General features: G+C 66.7%; 2 protein-coding genes across 5 annotated transcripts; one reads left to right on the forward strand and one right to left on the reverse strand.

The window, feature by feature from the left end:
- The first annotated feature begins 1,592 nt into the window (after positions 1-1,592).
- SYTL1 (synaptotagmin like 1) lies at positions 1,593-7,670 on the forward strand. 3 transcript variants are annotated; one of them, XM_053998588.1, is made up of 15 exons: positions 1,597-1,836; positions 3,535-3,805; positions 4,124-4,269; positions 4,346-4,445; positions 4,767-4,806; positions 5,116-5,158; positions 5,354-5,448; positions 5,720-5,839; positions 6,096-6,262; positions 6,345-6,447; positions 6,546-6,707; positions 6,773-6,851; positions 6,922-7,021; positions 7,099-7,304; positions 7,378-7,670. In XM_053998588.1, exons 2-15 carry the CDS (start codon positions 3,585-3,587, stop codon positions 7,515-7,517), a joined length of 1,722 nt encoding a protein of 573 aa, XP_053854563.1. In that variant the 5' UTR covers positions 1,597-1,836; positions 3,535-3,584; the 3' UTR covers positions 7,518-7,670. The 3 variants fall into 3 exon arrangements, with proteins under 3 accessions (XP_053854564.1, XP_053854563.1, XP_053854561.1); XM_053998586.1 differs by having other exon boundaries at positions 1,598-1,836; positions 5,059-5,158; XM_053998589.1 differs by lacking the exon at positions 6,546-6,707 and having other exon boundaries at positions 1,593-1,836; positions 5,059-5,158.
- Positions 7,671-8,071: 401 nt separating this feature from the next.
- CD164L2 (CD164 molecule like 2) lies at positions 8,072-13,249 on the reverse strand. Of its 2 annotated transcripts, none has more exons than XM_053998594.1 (6): positions 13,053-13,249; positions 11,330-11,434; positions 10,895-10,972; positions 10,648-10,713; positions 9,843-10,008; positions 8,072-8,520 (listed from the first exon to the last, which is right to left on the reverse strand). In XM_053998594.1, the coding sequence occupies exons 1-6, from the start codon at positions 13,135-13,137 to the stop codon at positions 8,514-8,516; spliced, it is 507 nt and encodes a 168-aa protein (XP_053854569.1). In that variant the 5' UTR covers positions 13,138-13,249; the 3' UTR covers positions 8,072-8,513. The 2 variants fall into 2 exon arrangements, with proteins under 2 accessions (XP_053854569.1, XP_053854568.1); XM_053998593.1 differs by lacking the exon at positions 8,072-8,520 and adding an exon at positions 9,358-9,448.
- Between the last annotated feature and the right edge of the window lie 1,712 nt (positions 13,250-14,961).

Consider the following 14,961-nt stretch of genomic DNA (forward strand, 5'->3'; position numbering starts at 1 on the left):
AGGTAGCCCCATGCCTTTGGGGGGACACACAGCAGTGTCAAAGCCAGGGTGCTGTGCTGCAAGGGCTTCCCCACCGCCCAAAAACCCACTGCTGAGTCTCTGCCCAGGCTCCTGCCTCAGTTTCCTGACCGGAGAACCAGACTTGCCTGTTCCTCCCGGACCTGAGGAGCAAGTCCTGCGGGAGGGGGGGGGAGGGCTGGGGGCAGGCCGGGACTCGCCCCTGGCCAGCGCTGGCTCGGGGCTGCCCACGCGGCGCCAAAGTGAGACAGAACCTGTGCCGTGCCTGTGGCACTGGGGCTGCTCCACGACCTGCCTGCAAGGAAAACCATCCCCGAGGGCTGGCTCGGCACCTGGCTCAGGTGTGCCGGTGGCCAGGGTGTTCCTGGGGGTGACCGGGTTGGGGCAGCCTCCGTCCCCAACACCCGAGGCTGTGGCTGAGGCCCAGCAAACTCGCTGCACCTCTGGGCCACCAGGGATGGGGTGGGACACACAGCAGGATGTGTCCCACTTCTCCCCACACCCTTCTCCGTCCCAGAAGTGTTCCTCACTCTGGATGTTGCAGGAGCAAAGGGTCCAGGATGCCCAGGAAGGGGCTTTGTGCCCACCCCGGGTGACCCCCCCCCCGCCCCAGAGCTGAGCCCCCAGCCCAGGAGAAGCCCTGTGGGGACTCAGGTGTCCTCACAGCATTGTCCCTCTGCAGAGGCCTAGTTGCATTCCCAGGACACCCCTGGGATCGCAGGGATCCCATTCCTCTGGGACCCCCCTACCAGAGCTGAGCAGCGAGCACCCTGCAAGGGGAGAAGGAGGGGAGTGGCCCACGAACAGACATACGAAGCCACTGCTGAAGTCTCATTTCCTGAGAAACCAGGCTAAAAATAATCCCCTTTTCTTGCGGTCCTCTGCTCGTTAAGTGCTGCCATCTCACATTAAAAATGGGGGGGAGCCTGTCCCCCACCCCCAGCCAGCTGCTCTCCCTCTGGCATTGGGGGAAATTGAGGCACAGGGCCCGCTGTGGTGCTCCTGCCCGGGCTGTATCCCTGCCTGGCACTGCTGGGTGCCCAGGGTGGTGCTAGGTGCTCAGGACCCCCGGCCGTTCAGAGCAAGAGGGGATTGCTGCCGGCAGGATGGGGGGTGTGGGGCTGGATGTATCCGTGGGATAGGGAATGTGGGGCTGGGGGAGCCGTGGGGTGGGGGTGGGAGGGGATGGGGGGGGGAACCACGGTTTGAGGAGGGGGCTGGGGCCATCCCGTGGGCTGGGAATGCATTACGGGATGGGGGCTGTGGAGCCGAGGACACCCTGGGGGATGGGGTCCTGCAAAGCCCCAGGGACCTGATGTTGCTCCACACTGGCCTTTTGGGGTGGGGGGCTTCAGGGCGCTGCAGGGGGCAGGTGTACTGCTCCCCCATGTCCAGCACAGACCAGTCCCACCAGTTCCCCCAGGGCAGCCCAGGCGCCAGAGCCACATCCTGCCCCCAGCCCTGCATGTGACACCGGGGTGGGACAACTCCCACCCATCCCCTTTTCCACACCCTTGGCTTGGAGTCTCCACCAGGCTTGGGGTCCCCCTATCCCGGGGCGCATCCCCACTGCGCCACCCCTTCCCAGGCGCTGACGCCTCCCAGTTCAGCCCAGTTCAGTCCCGTCCGGCGGGTGCTGCTGGCTCCAGTCCCTGCTTTCGTGCCGCCGGGCGCGGAGGCGCTCGCAGGGCTGCGGTTGAGTCACCCCGGGAACAGCACCCAGCCAGGGCCGGGGGCACCGCGCACCCGCCAGGGTCCCCGTGGGGTGCTGGGGGGGGGGGGGGGCGCCGAGCCACGGAGACCCCACCACCTGGGCAGGTAAGCGGGGGCGTGGGGCTGAGCCCACCGCGGGGGGCGGCACCGGCGGCCCGGGGGGGCTGGCTCGGCCCCTCTCGCCCCGCTTGCGGGGCTGCACACCCCCACACCCCCTCCTCCCTCTGCTCCCCGGAGAGGAGCGTGGGCTGGGGGCTCCGGGTCACGCCTTTGGGGTGATTTTTCTTGTCCCCACGCTGTGGCAGTGGCCGGGGTCTGGCCAGGGTCTGATGGGGTCCCTGCTGCTGGGAGGAGGCGAGGGGGTCAGGGCAGCCCTGGGCTGTTCTCCAGGCGACCGGAACCTGTCTGGGGGCTATGGGGGTCACCCAGGAGGGGCTGGCTGTAGGTGCATTTTGGGGAGGGGGCGTGGGGTGTGTTTTACGTCGTCTGAACCTCCCCTCCATCTTGTCGGGCTGCCTGCAATGAAAAAGGGGGGGATGTGCAACCCACAGCTGCGGCTTGTTGGGGAGGTTTAACTGGTTTGACTGGTCCCCCGTGTAGGGTGCGGGGCTGGGTGCCCAGCACCCCTCTGCACCCTGGAGGGGCTGTGCTGCTTCTTCACGGCTCGGTTTTGGGGACCCCGCAGGGAACTGGGCACCACAGCAGCACCTGGCTCAGACTTAGGTGACATTTTTAGGTGGTAGCTCTGTTCCGGGGTGGGGGGACCCCCCGGTGTGCCAGCAATAAACAGGATACAAGCGGCTGCGGCGGGGAGACAGCGGCAGCATCACCCCAGCCCCCGGCCGAGCCGATTCGTGGCCTCCAAGACCCCTCCCGGCCCCGGGCAGAGCCGGTTCATGTTCCCCTAGACACCTCCCAGAGCGATGTCGGGGGCAGGGGGCTGGTGGGTGTCCCAGGTTGCCCCGAGGGGGACAGGGGGTGTTGGGGTTCCCCTGTGTGTGGTGGGGGTTCCCTGGTACTGGTTTGCTGTGGGCTGTGGCAGGGTTGGCACCCACCGTCCTCAGGTCCTGGGCTGGGATCCCCAACCCTGGGGGGTATCTGACACCCCCGGGGTTGGGACAGGCACCTGTGAGGCAGGGATGGGACCCTTCGAGGGGCTGGGGACAGGCTGGGACAAGGCCACCCGGGGGCGGGGTCAGAGTCCCCTTTGGGGCTGGGGACAGGGCCGCTGGTGGAGGTGGGGCACCCCAGGGCTTGGCTCTGTGGCTCCCCAGGAGTCTGGGGTGTGCCCGGGAGGTGCCCGGACGGGTTCGGGCTGATCCTGCCCCACAGCTGCTGCAATTTCCTGCCCTCGGTGTCACCAGGCAGCGCTTTCCCAACACCGGGGACAGGAAGGGCCGTGGTGAGGCAGCGCTGGGCATGGGGCAAGACCCCTCTGGGAGATGTGATGAGCTGAGTACAGTCTCAGCCTGGTTCGGGCTCGGCCCATCGTGGGGGCAGCCAAGCCTCTTTTGCCATCTGTCCGTGTGCCCTGGCAGCCGGTGAATCCCTGGGAAAGCGGGCAGGGGCAGAGCCAGCCCTGAGCAAACACGCTGGGCAAACAGCGGCCGCGGGCAGGGCTGGCCTGGCACGGAGGCGGCAGCGGGAGGAGCGGCGCGGGGTCCCCGAGCCCGGCCTCGGGCTGCCTGTGCCCTTCTCTGGGCTCCGTCGGCATCGTCCCGCTCCTCGTTTGTCGCCGGTGGGGGTCGCGGGGGTGTTCAGGGTGTGGGTGTGGGCTGAGCTCCTCCCCGCTTGTCCTTTCAGCGGGATGACCGGGGGGGATCCTGCCCAGCGGCGCCGAGCTGCCCCTCCAGATGTTGGCATCGCTGGTGCACGCCCGGCACGCTGAGCACTCCGCGTCCCCAGCCGGGCCAGCCCCGCGGGGTGTCCCCGGGCTGTCCTCGCAGCTCGCCATGGCGCTGGAGCCCGAGGCGCTGCTGGACCTGAGCTTCCTGACGGAAGAGGAGCGGAGCTCCATCGCCCGGGTGCTGCACCGGGACTGGCAGCTCCGCCGCCGAGAGGAGGGCCGCATCAGGTGGGCTGGGGTCCCTGTCGGCGTCACCCCTGGGGACAGCGTGGAGCCCCCAGGAGCAGTCAGCCTGGGGTCTGTCCCCCCTGGGGACAGAGCAGCCAGGCCGAGGGTCCCTTGTTCCCCCGGGGATGGGGTCACCGCTGAGCTCAGCCGGGTTTGTCGCAGCAGCACCGAGGGTCCCAGAGGCCCGGGGGGCTGCGGCTGGTGTCCCCCAGGCCCTGCTGGGGCGGCTCCATCCACTGCGAGGGCTCTGGGGCAGTGGCACAGGGGCCGATGGCAGTGCCAGTGTGGGGGTCCCAACGTCCCCCTCCCGCCCACCAGCAAACTCCGCAAGTCGGTGTCGGACCCGGCGCGGCTGCGGAGCCTCACCGGGGACTGGTTCTGCGACGCCCGGGCCCAGCGCCACCAGCACCGCCTGGGCTCCGACCTGGTCCGAGCCTCCATCCGCCACAGGAGGCGGCCCCGGGGTAGGCGAGCGGCGGCGCGGGGGCGCAGGGACCGCGGGGCCGGGGCTTGGCCCGCTGAGCTCCCTGGTGTCCCCAGGAACGGGGGACCTGGAACGCAGCCCCAGCCTGGAGGCCACTGATGAGCTGCTGGCAGAGGAGAAGGAGGATGAAGATGGTGCATTGGAGACAGATGAGAGGTGAGGGAAGGGAGGGTGTCACCCCACAGGTGCCCCGGGGCTGGTGGCATCTCCCAGGTACCCACTGGGGATGGCACAAGGGGGCTGGAGGGGGGCAGAACCCCTGGTGGAGGGGATGGTGCAGTCAGGGCTGGTGTCTGCCCATCATCCCATCATTCCAGGTCTGGCTTTCCACCATCTGTCCACCACTGCCTCCCACCATCCCAGCATCTGTCTGCCCACCATCCCAGTGTCCATCTGTCCATTATCCCAGTGTCTCCCACTGCCCTGTGTCTGGCTGTCCACCATCTAGACCAAACTAATGGTGGTCTCTTCCCACAGTTCCCCCCCAGAGGAGGTGCAGGAGGCCACTGAGCCCCAGGTGGGTCCCTGGTGGGGGGTTGAGCAGTACCTGAACCCCGGTGATGGGTGGGGTTCACCCTGCAGCAACCCCAGTGCCATCCCAAGATTGTGCTGCACTTGGAGTGATGGGAAATGTCCCACAAAATGTCCCATGGGGTGTCCCACGGGTCATCCCTCATCCTGTCCCCAGGAATGCAGAGGGCTGGGCTGGGGGGAGCATCTGGGGGAGGAGGGGGTGCCCAGGGTCCCCTTCTCAGCCTTTTCCTCCCAGCCCAGCCCCCCCGCCCCAGCTGCGGAGGGAACCCCGAGGTCACAGCCTGTGCTCCAGGGTGACGTCCCAGCGAGGGAGCAGGAGAGCCCGGCCCAGCCAGGTGAGTGGGGTGGGGGTCGGTGCTGTGGAGGGCTGGGGGCTGGAGTCCCCCAGCACTGCTCACCAGCCTCCTCTTGCCCCCCCCCCCCCCCCCCCCCCACTGCAGCCCTTCACTTTGCTGCTCTGGCTAAAAACGGGATCCCCCTCCTGCCCAGCCCTGCTGGCTCGGACCTCCACCCAGCCCTTGTCCTTGCAGGTGACACGGGAGGTGGGACCTCCTTCGGCTCATCCAGCACGGAGGAGGATGAGGAGGAGCCGGACTCGGCGCACGGCAGCCACGACGCTGGGCAGGTGGGATGGGGGCTGGGGGTGCTGTGGGGTTAGTGGGGCTGTATGGAATTGGGGTTGCTATATGGGATTGGGGGGGCTGGAGAGGGTTGTAAGGAGTTTTGGAGGGGGTGTGTGGGGTTTTGGGGATCTGGAGGTGTCAGTATGGGGTTTTGGTGACCTGGGGGACTGAACAAAGCCAGCACAGCATGGGCAGTACCCAAGCACCAGCACTGCTGGGAGCTGGGTGTCCTCAGTGGGTCTGGGTGGTGCTGACCCCTCTTTGCATTTCCAGAGATCAGAGACCCCCCAGATGGATCAGAACCCCCCAGACCCACTGTCCTCACAGAATGGCCATGCGCCCCCGAGCCTGCTGAGCACCAGCTCCTCTGTGTCCAGCCTCAGCTCCTCCACGGTATGGGGCTGGGGCTGGGACTGGAATTGAGGCTGGGGCTGCAACTGGGGCTGGCATTGGGACTGGAATTAGGACTGGGACTGGAATTGGGACTGGATTTGGGCCTGGGACTGTGGGCCTGGGACTCTGGTACTGGGACTGTAATTGGGACTGGGGCTGGGACTGGGACTGGAACTGGGACTGGGGCTGGGGCTGTGGCTGGGGCAGGGTGGGCAGGGGGCGCCTCCCCAGTGGCCCTGCCTGTGTCCCCCCGCAGCTGAGTGGGAGCCTGATGAGCCTGTACAGCGAGGGGGAGCTGGGCAGGGTGGCCGTGCGGGGCTGCGTGCAGTTCTCCCTGTGCTACCAGCCGGCCGAGAAGGAGCTGCAGGTGCACGTCCTGCGCTGCCGGGAGCTGGCCGAGGCCAAGAAGCAGCGCTCAGACCCGTGAGTGTCCCAGCCCCCGGTGGCGCTGCCCAGGGGATGCCCCCCCTGGCCCCACTGCCCCCACCTTGTTTTTTGGCCCCAGGTACATCAAGACCTACCTGCTGCCGGACAAGTCCAACCGCAGCAAGCGCAAGACCGCGGTGAGGAAGAGGAGCTTGGATCCCGTCTTCAATGAGACCCTCAAGGTTTCTAACCCTCCTTTGGGGTGGGTTTGGAGGGTCCCCGTGGTTCCAGTGGGATGGGTGGGGGTGGGTCATCTCACCCTGTGTCCCCTCCCCACCAGTACAAGCTGGAGAAGAGGGACCTGCAGGGCCGGACCCTGAACCTCTCCGTGTGGCACCATGACAGCCTGGGCAGAAACCTCTTCCTGGGGGAGGTGGAGGTGGCACTGGGCACCTGGGACTGGGCCAACACACGCCCCGAGTGGTTCAGTCTCCAGCCACGGGTGAGCTCCTCACCTCCCCAGCCCCCTGTTCATGCACTGCCCCCGTAACCCCCTGTCCTTCTCAGATGCCCATCCCCTCGGACGGCCTCGCCAGCCGCGGCAACCTCAACGTGGCGCTGAAGTTCATCCCCGCTGGCTCGGAAGGTGAGAGGGGCCTGTGGGCAGCCAGGGGGGTCTGGCGTGGCAGGGTGCCCCTGACCCTTCTGGCCCGCAGGAGGGGGGATGCCACCCACGGGCGAGCTGCACATCTGGGTGAAGGATGCTCAGAACCTCATCCCGCTGCAGAGCGGCACTGTGGATGCCTTCGTGCAGTGGTAAGGGTGGGGGTGACACCTGGGGGCACCCAGAGGGGCAGCTGGGGTGTCCCCCCCTCACCCCAGTGTCACCCCAGCTACGTGCTGCCGGATGACAGCAAGGCGAGCCGGCAGAAGACGCGGGTGGTGAAGCGGAGCCTGAACCCCCTCTTCAACCACACCATGGTGTATGACGGCTTCCAGGCCAAGGACTTGGCCGAGGCCTGCGCCGAGTTCACCCTCTGGCACCGTGAAGCCTTTTCCAAGCGCCAGCTGGGTGGCATCCGGCTCAGCCTGGGCACTGGTGAGGAGCAGGGCCCGGCTCCCCAGGGTGTCCCCATTGTCCTCGTCGGGGCTGACAGGTGCTCTCTCCACAGGGAGTAGCTACGGGCTGCCCGTGGGCTGGATGGACTCGACGGCCGAGGAGAAGCGCGTGTGGAAGCAGCTGCTGCAGCAACCCGGGCACTGGGTGGAGGCGCTGCTCCCCCTGCGGACCAACCTGGCGCCCCGGGCATAGCCCCCAGGACCAGCTGGTGCCGGCAGGACTGTGGGATCTGAGGGGTGGGGACCTGGGGTCACTGTGCGAGCTGGGGTCTGTGCCCTCCCCTTCCAGCAGCAATGAAGTGGCACCAGAGGGTACATCTGGCAGCTTTTTATTGCTGTGGGCACAGCTGGTGGCTGTTTATTGCACTGGCCACCATACCCTGACTTGTCCCTCCGCTGTGGGGCTGGAGCTGCTGCATCCCAGTGCTCCCAGTGTGGGGCTGTGCCCTCCATCACCATCCTTCCAGCCCCTGGGCGTGGCCTTGTCGCAGCCCTAGGGGTGGAGGGGCACTGCTCTACTAGGATGTCCCTTTTCTTACTGGGATAGCCCACACTGGGCTGCCCTGTCCCACCGGGACACCCACACTGGTTCCCGGTCACTGGGAGGACTGGAGTCACCTGGGGCCACCCACCAGTCACACCCTGTAGGCAGAGCAGCCAAATCCCCAAAGGTTTTTTGCAACCGGAATCTCCCGGGACAGCCCCACTGCTGGGGCTGCGGGGTGACAATGACACGGACACCAGGAATTACAGGAAAATCCTTTACTGTTTTCTGCCCCCCCTGTTCCAGCTCGGGCTCTGCCTGGTGTGGGGCTGGGGCCAGCAAAGGGTCCCCCACTGACACCTAGGGCCACGTGTCTTCTGATTCCTGGATGCGCCGGGTCCCCTGGGCGTCTGGCAAGCACAGGGTGGGGCCGAAGGTGGAATTCAGGGCTGGATAGGCCCCCCTGCCCAGCTGCACCCCCTGGGAGCAGCCGGGGGGCGCAAAGCCCCGGAGCATCCCCAGCACCCGCGGGGGTGGGGACGGGCGACCCGGGGTGTCCCACCCTGGTGTCCTGGCTTTGCATAGTGCTGGTGGGGGGGGGGGGGACGGGGGACAGTCCGGCCGCGGGCAGGGTGACACCAGCAGTGGCCTCTTCACCTGGGGAGGACGGGGACAGCCACCTCCCAGCCTGGGGGCGCAGGGACCTCAGATCCTGGTGCGTTGGACAGAGAGGAGATGTAACAGGAAAGGTCCTGGGGGCTTCACCCTGGGGGTCCCAGCCCCTCGCAGCCCCACAGGGAGGGGGTGCTGGGGGGGTCCCAGTGCCCACCCACACCATGGGGGAGGGTTGGACTGCCCTGGAGGGAGAGGGGATCCCCTGCACCCCCCCAGCCACAGCAACCCCCGGACACAACACAGACACCACCTGGCAGAGTTTAATGGGGGGCAGCCTGAGCTACAAGTGTCACCCCACAGCACACGACATGCAGCCCCCTCCCCAGAACAGCACACAGAAAGAGGGTGGGGGAGAGGGAACCGCCCCCAGCCCCCCCAGAGCACACAGAGGCACAGCAAAAGCACACAGCAAGGCCCTGGCTCCGCTCCTCTGGCGGGCACGGGGGGCTAGGGGGCATGGGGGATGTCCCCCAGAACATGGTTGCGTGCTCCAGCCAAAATGCTAGAGCGAAAATTACCCAGCAGTCCATGAGGGGGAGAGGGGACTCCCAGGCCCCATGAGCCTCAAGGCTGTGGGGAGGCAGTGGAACAGGGGTGCTGAGAGTGGGAAGGGGGCTGCTGGGGCCAAACTGGGAGCCCTGCAGTCCCCGTGCTGTCAAGGAGGCTCAGGGTGAGGCTGGGGGCACTGGGGACACCTCACCCGGTGGCAGAAGGGGCTGTAAGGGGCTGTCCCCCTGAGGGGCTCCATGCCAGAAAGGGGGCAAGGGGGGACCCCTTCCTTTCCATCCCTAACAACTCACAGGAAACAGCAAAACCAGTTGGGAAACACCCGTCATGCAAACCAGGAGGGAGGGCCCACGCCCCCTCTGCCCGGGGAGGTGCGAGGCAGGGGTGAAGCCCTGGGGGTGCAGGGGGACACTCCCTCCCCAGTGCCGCCGGCACCCAGAACCTACTGGTTGTCCTCTCTGGCAGCGTGGAAGGAAAGAGAGAGGGGGCACGGCCCCCACATCAGACACAGCGATCCCGGGCCGCGGGGACAGCACCGAGCAGCATGGGCCAGCTCCGAGGGACAGACCTGGGCCCCCCCGCCCCCTGCGGGGCTCAGAGTCAGGATCCAGCCAGACAGCGACAGACAGAGCAGGCAGGACAGCCGGACAGCGGCGAGGGGACAGGCAGGGGGGTGTGAACCCCTCCATCTCCTAGATCATCCCCTGCAGCGTGGGGACAGACTGGCACAAAGAGCCACGGGACACGACACAGCGGGGGACAGGACACACCCCAGGGCTACCCCAGGCTTGACTGTAGGGTGGGATTGGCCCGGGTCCCCCCTCCATCCCGGATCCCATGCGGGGCCCTTACAGCGTTTGGTAGGTGCTGTCCTTTGACTTGATGAACTTGATGATGAAGAAGGCGACGGCCTGGATGCACAGCACCAGCACGATGCCCCCAATGAAACTCGCGGTGTCGAAGCCGGGCGGGCGGAACTCGGGGCTGCCCGTCAGCGGGGCACTGGTGGTGGTGGTCCCTGGTGGCCAGGGAAAATGGGAGGTTTGGGGAGTCATGGGTGCTGTTGGCATCCCTGAGTACAGATGTGTCCACCAAAGAGGGGGGATTTGGGGTCCTGAAGAAAACCAGGCTGCTCAGGGAGGAATGGCAGCTCCCAGCTTGGGTCCCCACCAATACATGGCTGTTGGGATGGGCTCAGCCCCTTCCCGTGCCAGAGCAGCTGGAGCTGCAGGAAAGGAGCCAGCAGCAAGAAGATCCCAGTGGGATCAATAATTCAGCAGTCTCCAGGCTCCGGTTTCCTGCTGTAATGAGCCCAGCGCTCTCCAGTTCCCCCTTACTGGAAGAGGCTCCTGCTCCATTCCCAGCCAGGCTGGAGGTGGTAGTTCCCAGCAAGGATGGAATCAGGGCTTGTTCCTGGAGGGCTGATGGGTGCCATGAGCCGCTGCATTGCCCAGTGCAGAGAGAAGGGACAGGGACAGGGCTGTGACAGAGGGGACAGCGGGCACATCCATGGGCCAACACCGAGGTCAGCTTCGCACATCCCTCCCAAAGAGATGTGAACTAGAGAGGGAAGTGCCTTGTTGGGACAAGTCACTGATCCCTGGGGCATCCAGGACCCCCATCCCACTGCCTCCCACCCCTCCCCAGACCCACTCACTTGTGGAGTGTGTCACTTGCTCCTTGCTATGGGATCGTGGAGGCTCTTCCGTGTGAGACTTCAGTGCTAGAGAGGGCAGGGACAGAGGGAAGGGGGTAAAAGGGGTGACAGGGGACATTGCCACACACCCCTGCAACCCCATGTCCCTGTCCCAGTGTTGGGATTTCGTTCCCATGGCCCTGGCACTCGCAGCAGCACCCCTGTCCCGAAGGCCAGAGGGTCTGGGGGCTTTGGGGTCTGGGGTTACCTCGGCACAGGGTGCTGCTGTTGTAGAGTGCACAGGTCTCCCGCACTGCTGAGCCTCTCTGCACGCAGCTCCCTGCTCCTGCGGGAAGAGGGAGCAGAGTTTTCCCGGGGATCCCAAACCAGGGCAGCCAGCGGTGTCCAGGCCCAGGGCTGCCCTGGGCACCTGAGGGGGTGAGATGAACAGGTTTCATTCCCAGGGGTGGGCATCCACCTGAGGGTCTGGGAGTGGGGGCTCAGACCTGCACCCCACAGGGCACAGCCCCGAGCAGGGGCTTTGTGAACAGCTGAGATGGACCCTGATGGTGAAATCAGCTGGGGCTGGGCATCCAAGGGTGCTGAGTGCCGACACCACCCGGGCATGGCCCCGCTCCAGTGACAGGGGGTAGGGAGGGTTGATGAGAGACCCTCTCTGTGCCCACCCAGCCGAGCCCCTCACCTGGCTCCTCGGGGGTCCCGCAGCCCACCCAGACGCAGTCGGTGCCATTGTGGGAGTGGCTGCTGGCTGTACACACCTCGCAGGACTTCAGCTTGCCACACTCTCCTGCCAAAGCCAGGGAAAGGCGATGAGGGCAGGGCCAGCACCCATCCCTGCGGCAGTGGGGTGGGGCTGGACCCGCAGCCCCATGGTGGGGCAATTCTGATGATGCAGCAGGAGGAACGAAGGCACATCCCACAGCACCAAACCCAACAGCCCCGTCCCGATGGGGTGTTCGTAGCATCACCGGCCCTCCAGCGAGGGGACACCCATAGCCGCCAGCACCCACTCAGCTCACACAGGGCTCCCCCATCACCCACAACGCAGGAAACATCCCCTGGCCCCGGCACAGGGTCTGGGATCTTTTGGTGGAGGTTGAAATGAGCTGAGGCGGCAGCACCACCCTGGGGGGGGTTACCCGAGCAGTGTTGCCCCTCTGCCCACCCAGGTCACCCCGCGGGACCCCCCGTTCCCATCGGCCCGGTGCGGCGGTGAGTCACTGTGGTGTTTGCGGAGCTGCTCTTCCCCCACACACGCTCATCATTAATTTACAGCGCTGGCTGTCGGTGAGGGAGGCTGCGCCGAGCTGCGGCCGGGCCCTGCCTGCACCGCGCTGCGTCCCACGCCCGCGTTTGCTCCATCCCGGGAAAGAGCCGGGAGCCGTTCCCCACGCTGGATGTGTTTCCAGGCTCAGGGCAAACCCTCCTGGCAGGGCTCGCAGGAGGCTGCTGCAAGCTGGCATTCACCCGGGTTCTCTCCCCAGGGGACGGAACAGGCACAAGGCACCCCTGCCGGCAGTGCTTCCCACCGCACCACTTCCCTTTGGAGAGACCACTGAGCCCCCCAGCTTTTAGGGGTCCCTAAAAACCATGCGCGCCTGATAGAGAAGCCCCTTTCCTTCTTTCCCAGGAAAAGCCAAGGGGCAACTGGTGGCGTAAGGCAGGACGTGGAGATGCTGCAGCCCCATTGTCATGGCTACGGGAGGGGGAGGTGGGCACGCCGCTGGCCCCCCCTTCCAGCATTTGGAGACCTGCCGGGAGCCAATGGGAAAGTAGGACTTTGTTCGCGAGGGTTTAGGCAGGTTTGTAATTTATTTTTATCGCGGCAGGCGCAGGAACAGACGTTTAAACCCAACGTTGTCAACTCCCGCTCCTGCCGTCAGGTGTGGGGAGGGAGGGGAAGGAAGGGGGGCAGCGGGGCCGGCCGAGGGCAGCCCCACTCCCAGGGGTGCTCTGGGAACACCCGTGGGTCCCGCTGGGATAAGTCAGGGTAGAAACGTCTCCCTTCAGCAGCAGCAGGGGGATGGGAGAGGGGGAGCAGAAGGAAGCCTGGGGTTTGCATAATTAACGCCCGGAGTTGCATCGCCTCGGGAAGGAGGTGACGGCTCCGTTCCCCTCTCCCCACCACGGTCCACGGGATCCCCACACTTTTTGGGGAGGAGCCTGGACCCTGCACGCCGCTCATCCCGCTGTAGCCCAGCGCACCCGCCTGGCCCTTGGGGGTCCCAGCCCCCCGGAGCACGGCTGCGAGCGGGAGCGGGGTCCCTCTCCCCCAAACCAAGGTCGGGCGACCGAGTCCCGTGGGGGCGAGAGGAACCCCTGGGAAAAAAAACAACCCCCGCAAAAAAGTTCAGCTGGCCCAAAGCTGCAAAGCCCCGAGTTCCCCCCCGCGCCCCCCGCCGTACCTGCGCGGGTGGGAGCGGGTCCCTGCGCGCAGAGCAGCGCGTACAGGAGCGCACAACGCAGCGCCCCGGGGCCCGGCGGGGCCATGGCCCGGCCCGGCTCGGCTCGGCCCGGCTCGGCACGGTCCCAGCGGGAGGTGTGTCCGCGGATCTCCCGGGAGAGCGGAGCGGAGCAGATGCGCGCCCGCGGAAGGCGGCCCCGGCGGCGGCGGCGGGGGAGGGGGGGCGGCCCCGCCTCGTCCCGCCCCGCCCCGCCCCGGCAGGCGCGGCCCGGGGGTGTGGGGGTCTCCCACGAGGTGCGTTCCCCCCATCACACACACACACACATCCATCGGCCGTGGGAAAGCCGGGGCTGCACGGGCTGCACACGCTGCACACCTGTGCACACCTGCTCACACCTGTACGCATCTGCACACACTGCACCCCCTGTGCACAGATGCGCACACCTGCACACACCTGTGCACAGCTGTACACACCTGCGCACACTGCACACCTGCACACATCTGAACACACCTGTGCACAGATGTACACACCTGCGCACACTGCACACCTGCACACACCTGAACACACCTGTGCACAGCTGTACACACCTGCGCACACTGCACACCTGCACACACCTGAACACACCTGTGCACAGCTGTACACACCTGCGCACACTGCACACCTGCACACACCTGAACACACCTGTGCACAGCTGTACACACCTGCGCACACTGCACACCTGCACACACCTGAACACACCTGTGCACAGCTGTACACACCTGCGCACACTGCACACCTGCACACACCTGAACACACCTGCGCACACCTGCACACACCTGTACACAAGTGAACACAGCTGTCCACAGCTGTACACACCTGCACACGCTGTATACACTTGTACACAAGTGAACACACCTGCACACACCTGTACACAGCTGTACACACTTGCACACACTGTATACAGTGCACACACCGCACACCTGCACATCCTGCACGCCCTGTACACACCTGCATGCACCGTGTGCCTGCATCCGGCTGTGCCCAGCGCACCGCACTCACTGCCCGCTCTCCCGCGCACCCTGCCCGCTCCTGTCCCGTGTCCGGGACACTCCGGCCCTTTCCGGGGCCGCGGCCGATCCCCCGGGGCCGGGTCCCGGGTCCTACCGTTCAGCACCGCGAAAAGCTCCAGTCAGGCTGGGCCGAACCGAACCGGACCGAGCCGAGCCGAGCCGAACCCCCGCCCGGGCTCCGAGGGGCGGCCGCAGCCGCGTCCAGAACCACCGGGGTCTCCCGACTCCCGCGGGGTCCCAGCAGAGCCGCACCCCGGCCCGGGCTCTCCGGGACCCCCTCTCTCCTCGGCGCGGACAGATCGCCGGGGAAGAGTCTCGAGGCGCGCAGCCTTCTCCTTCCTCCTCTCCTCCTCCTCTCGGGGGGAGAGGTCCCCTCAGCCTCCCCAGCCCGGCATTCCCGGTTCTCCGGGCCGTGAATTATTCAGCCCGCTATGGGAAAGTCCCACGGGGACCCACGGCGAGAGGGGAGGGCGCTGCGCAGCCCCGGCCATGCGGGGGCAGGACAGGACTCATCCTCGACCACCCCCCCATCCTCGACCACCCCCCATCCCTCCAAACTGCAGGCCGCCCCCTCCACCGCGGAACCCCCGAAACTCCGCATTGCGGGGAGAGGGGCGAGTCCACACCGCGTCCCCTCCCCTGCAGCACGGCCTGCTGCTGCCCGGGCTGGTGAGGGTTCCCACGGGGGGCGTGGGGGTTTTGGGGGCCCTTGCGGCGGGCGTGGGCCGGCGCGGGCGGGGGGGGGCGGGGGGGGGGGGTTTATGAATGAGCTGCGATTACTATGCGGCGCGCGCGCTCCCGCGCTGCCCGCGCGGGCGCTGATTGGCTCCGGCGCGCCACTGACGTCACGGCAGGGCGAG

Source organism: Vidua macroura, chromosome 25 (genome assembly GCF_024509145.1).
Source record: "Vidua macroura isolate BioBank_ID:100142 chromosome 25, ASM2450914v1, whole genome shotgun sequence".
Classification (NCBI taxonomy): domain Eukaryota; kingdom Metazoa; phylum Chordata; class Aves; order Passeriformes; family Viduidae; genus Vidua; species Vidua macroura.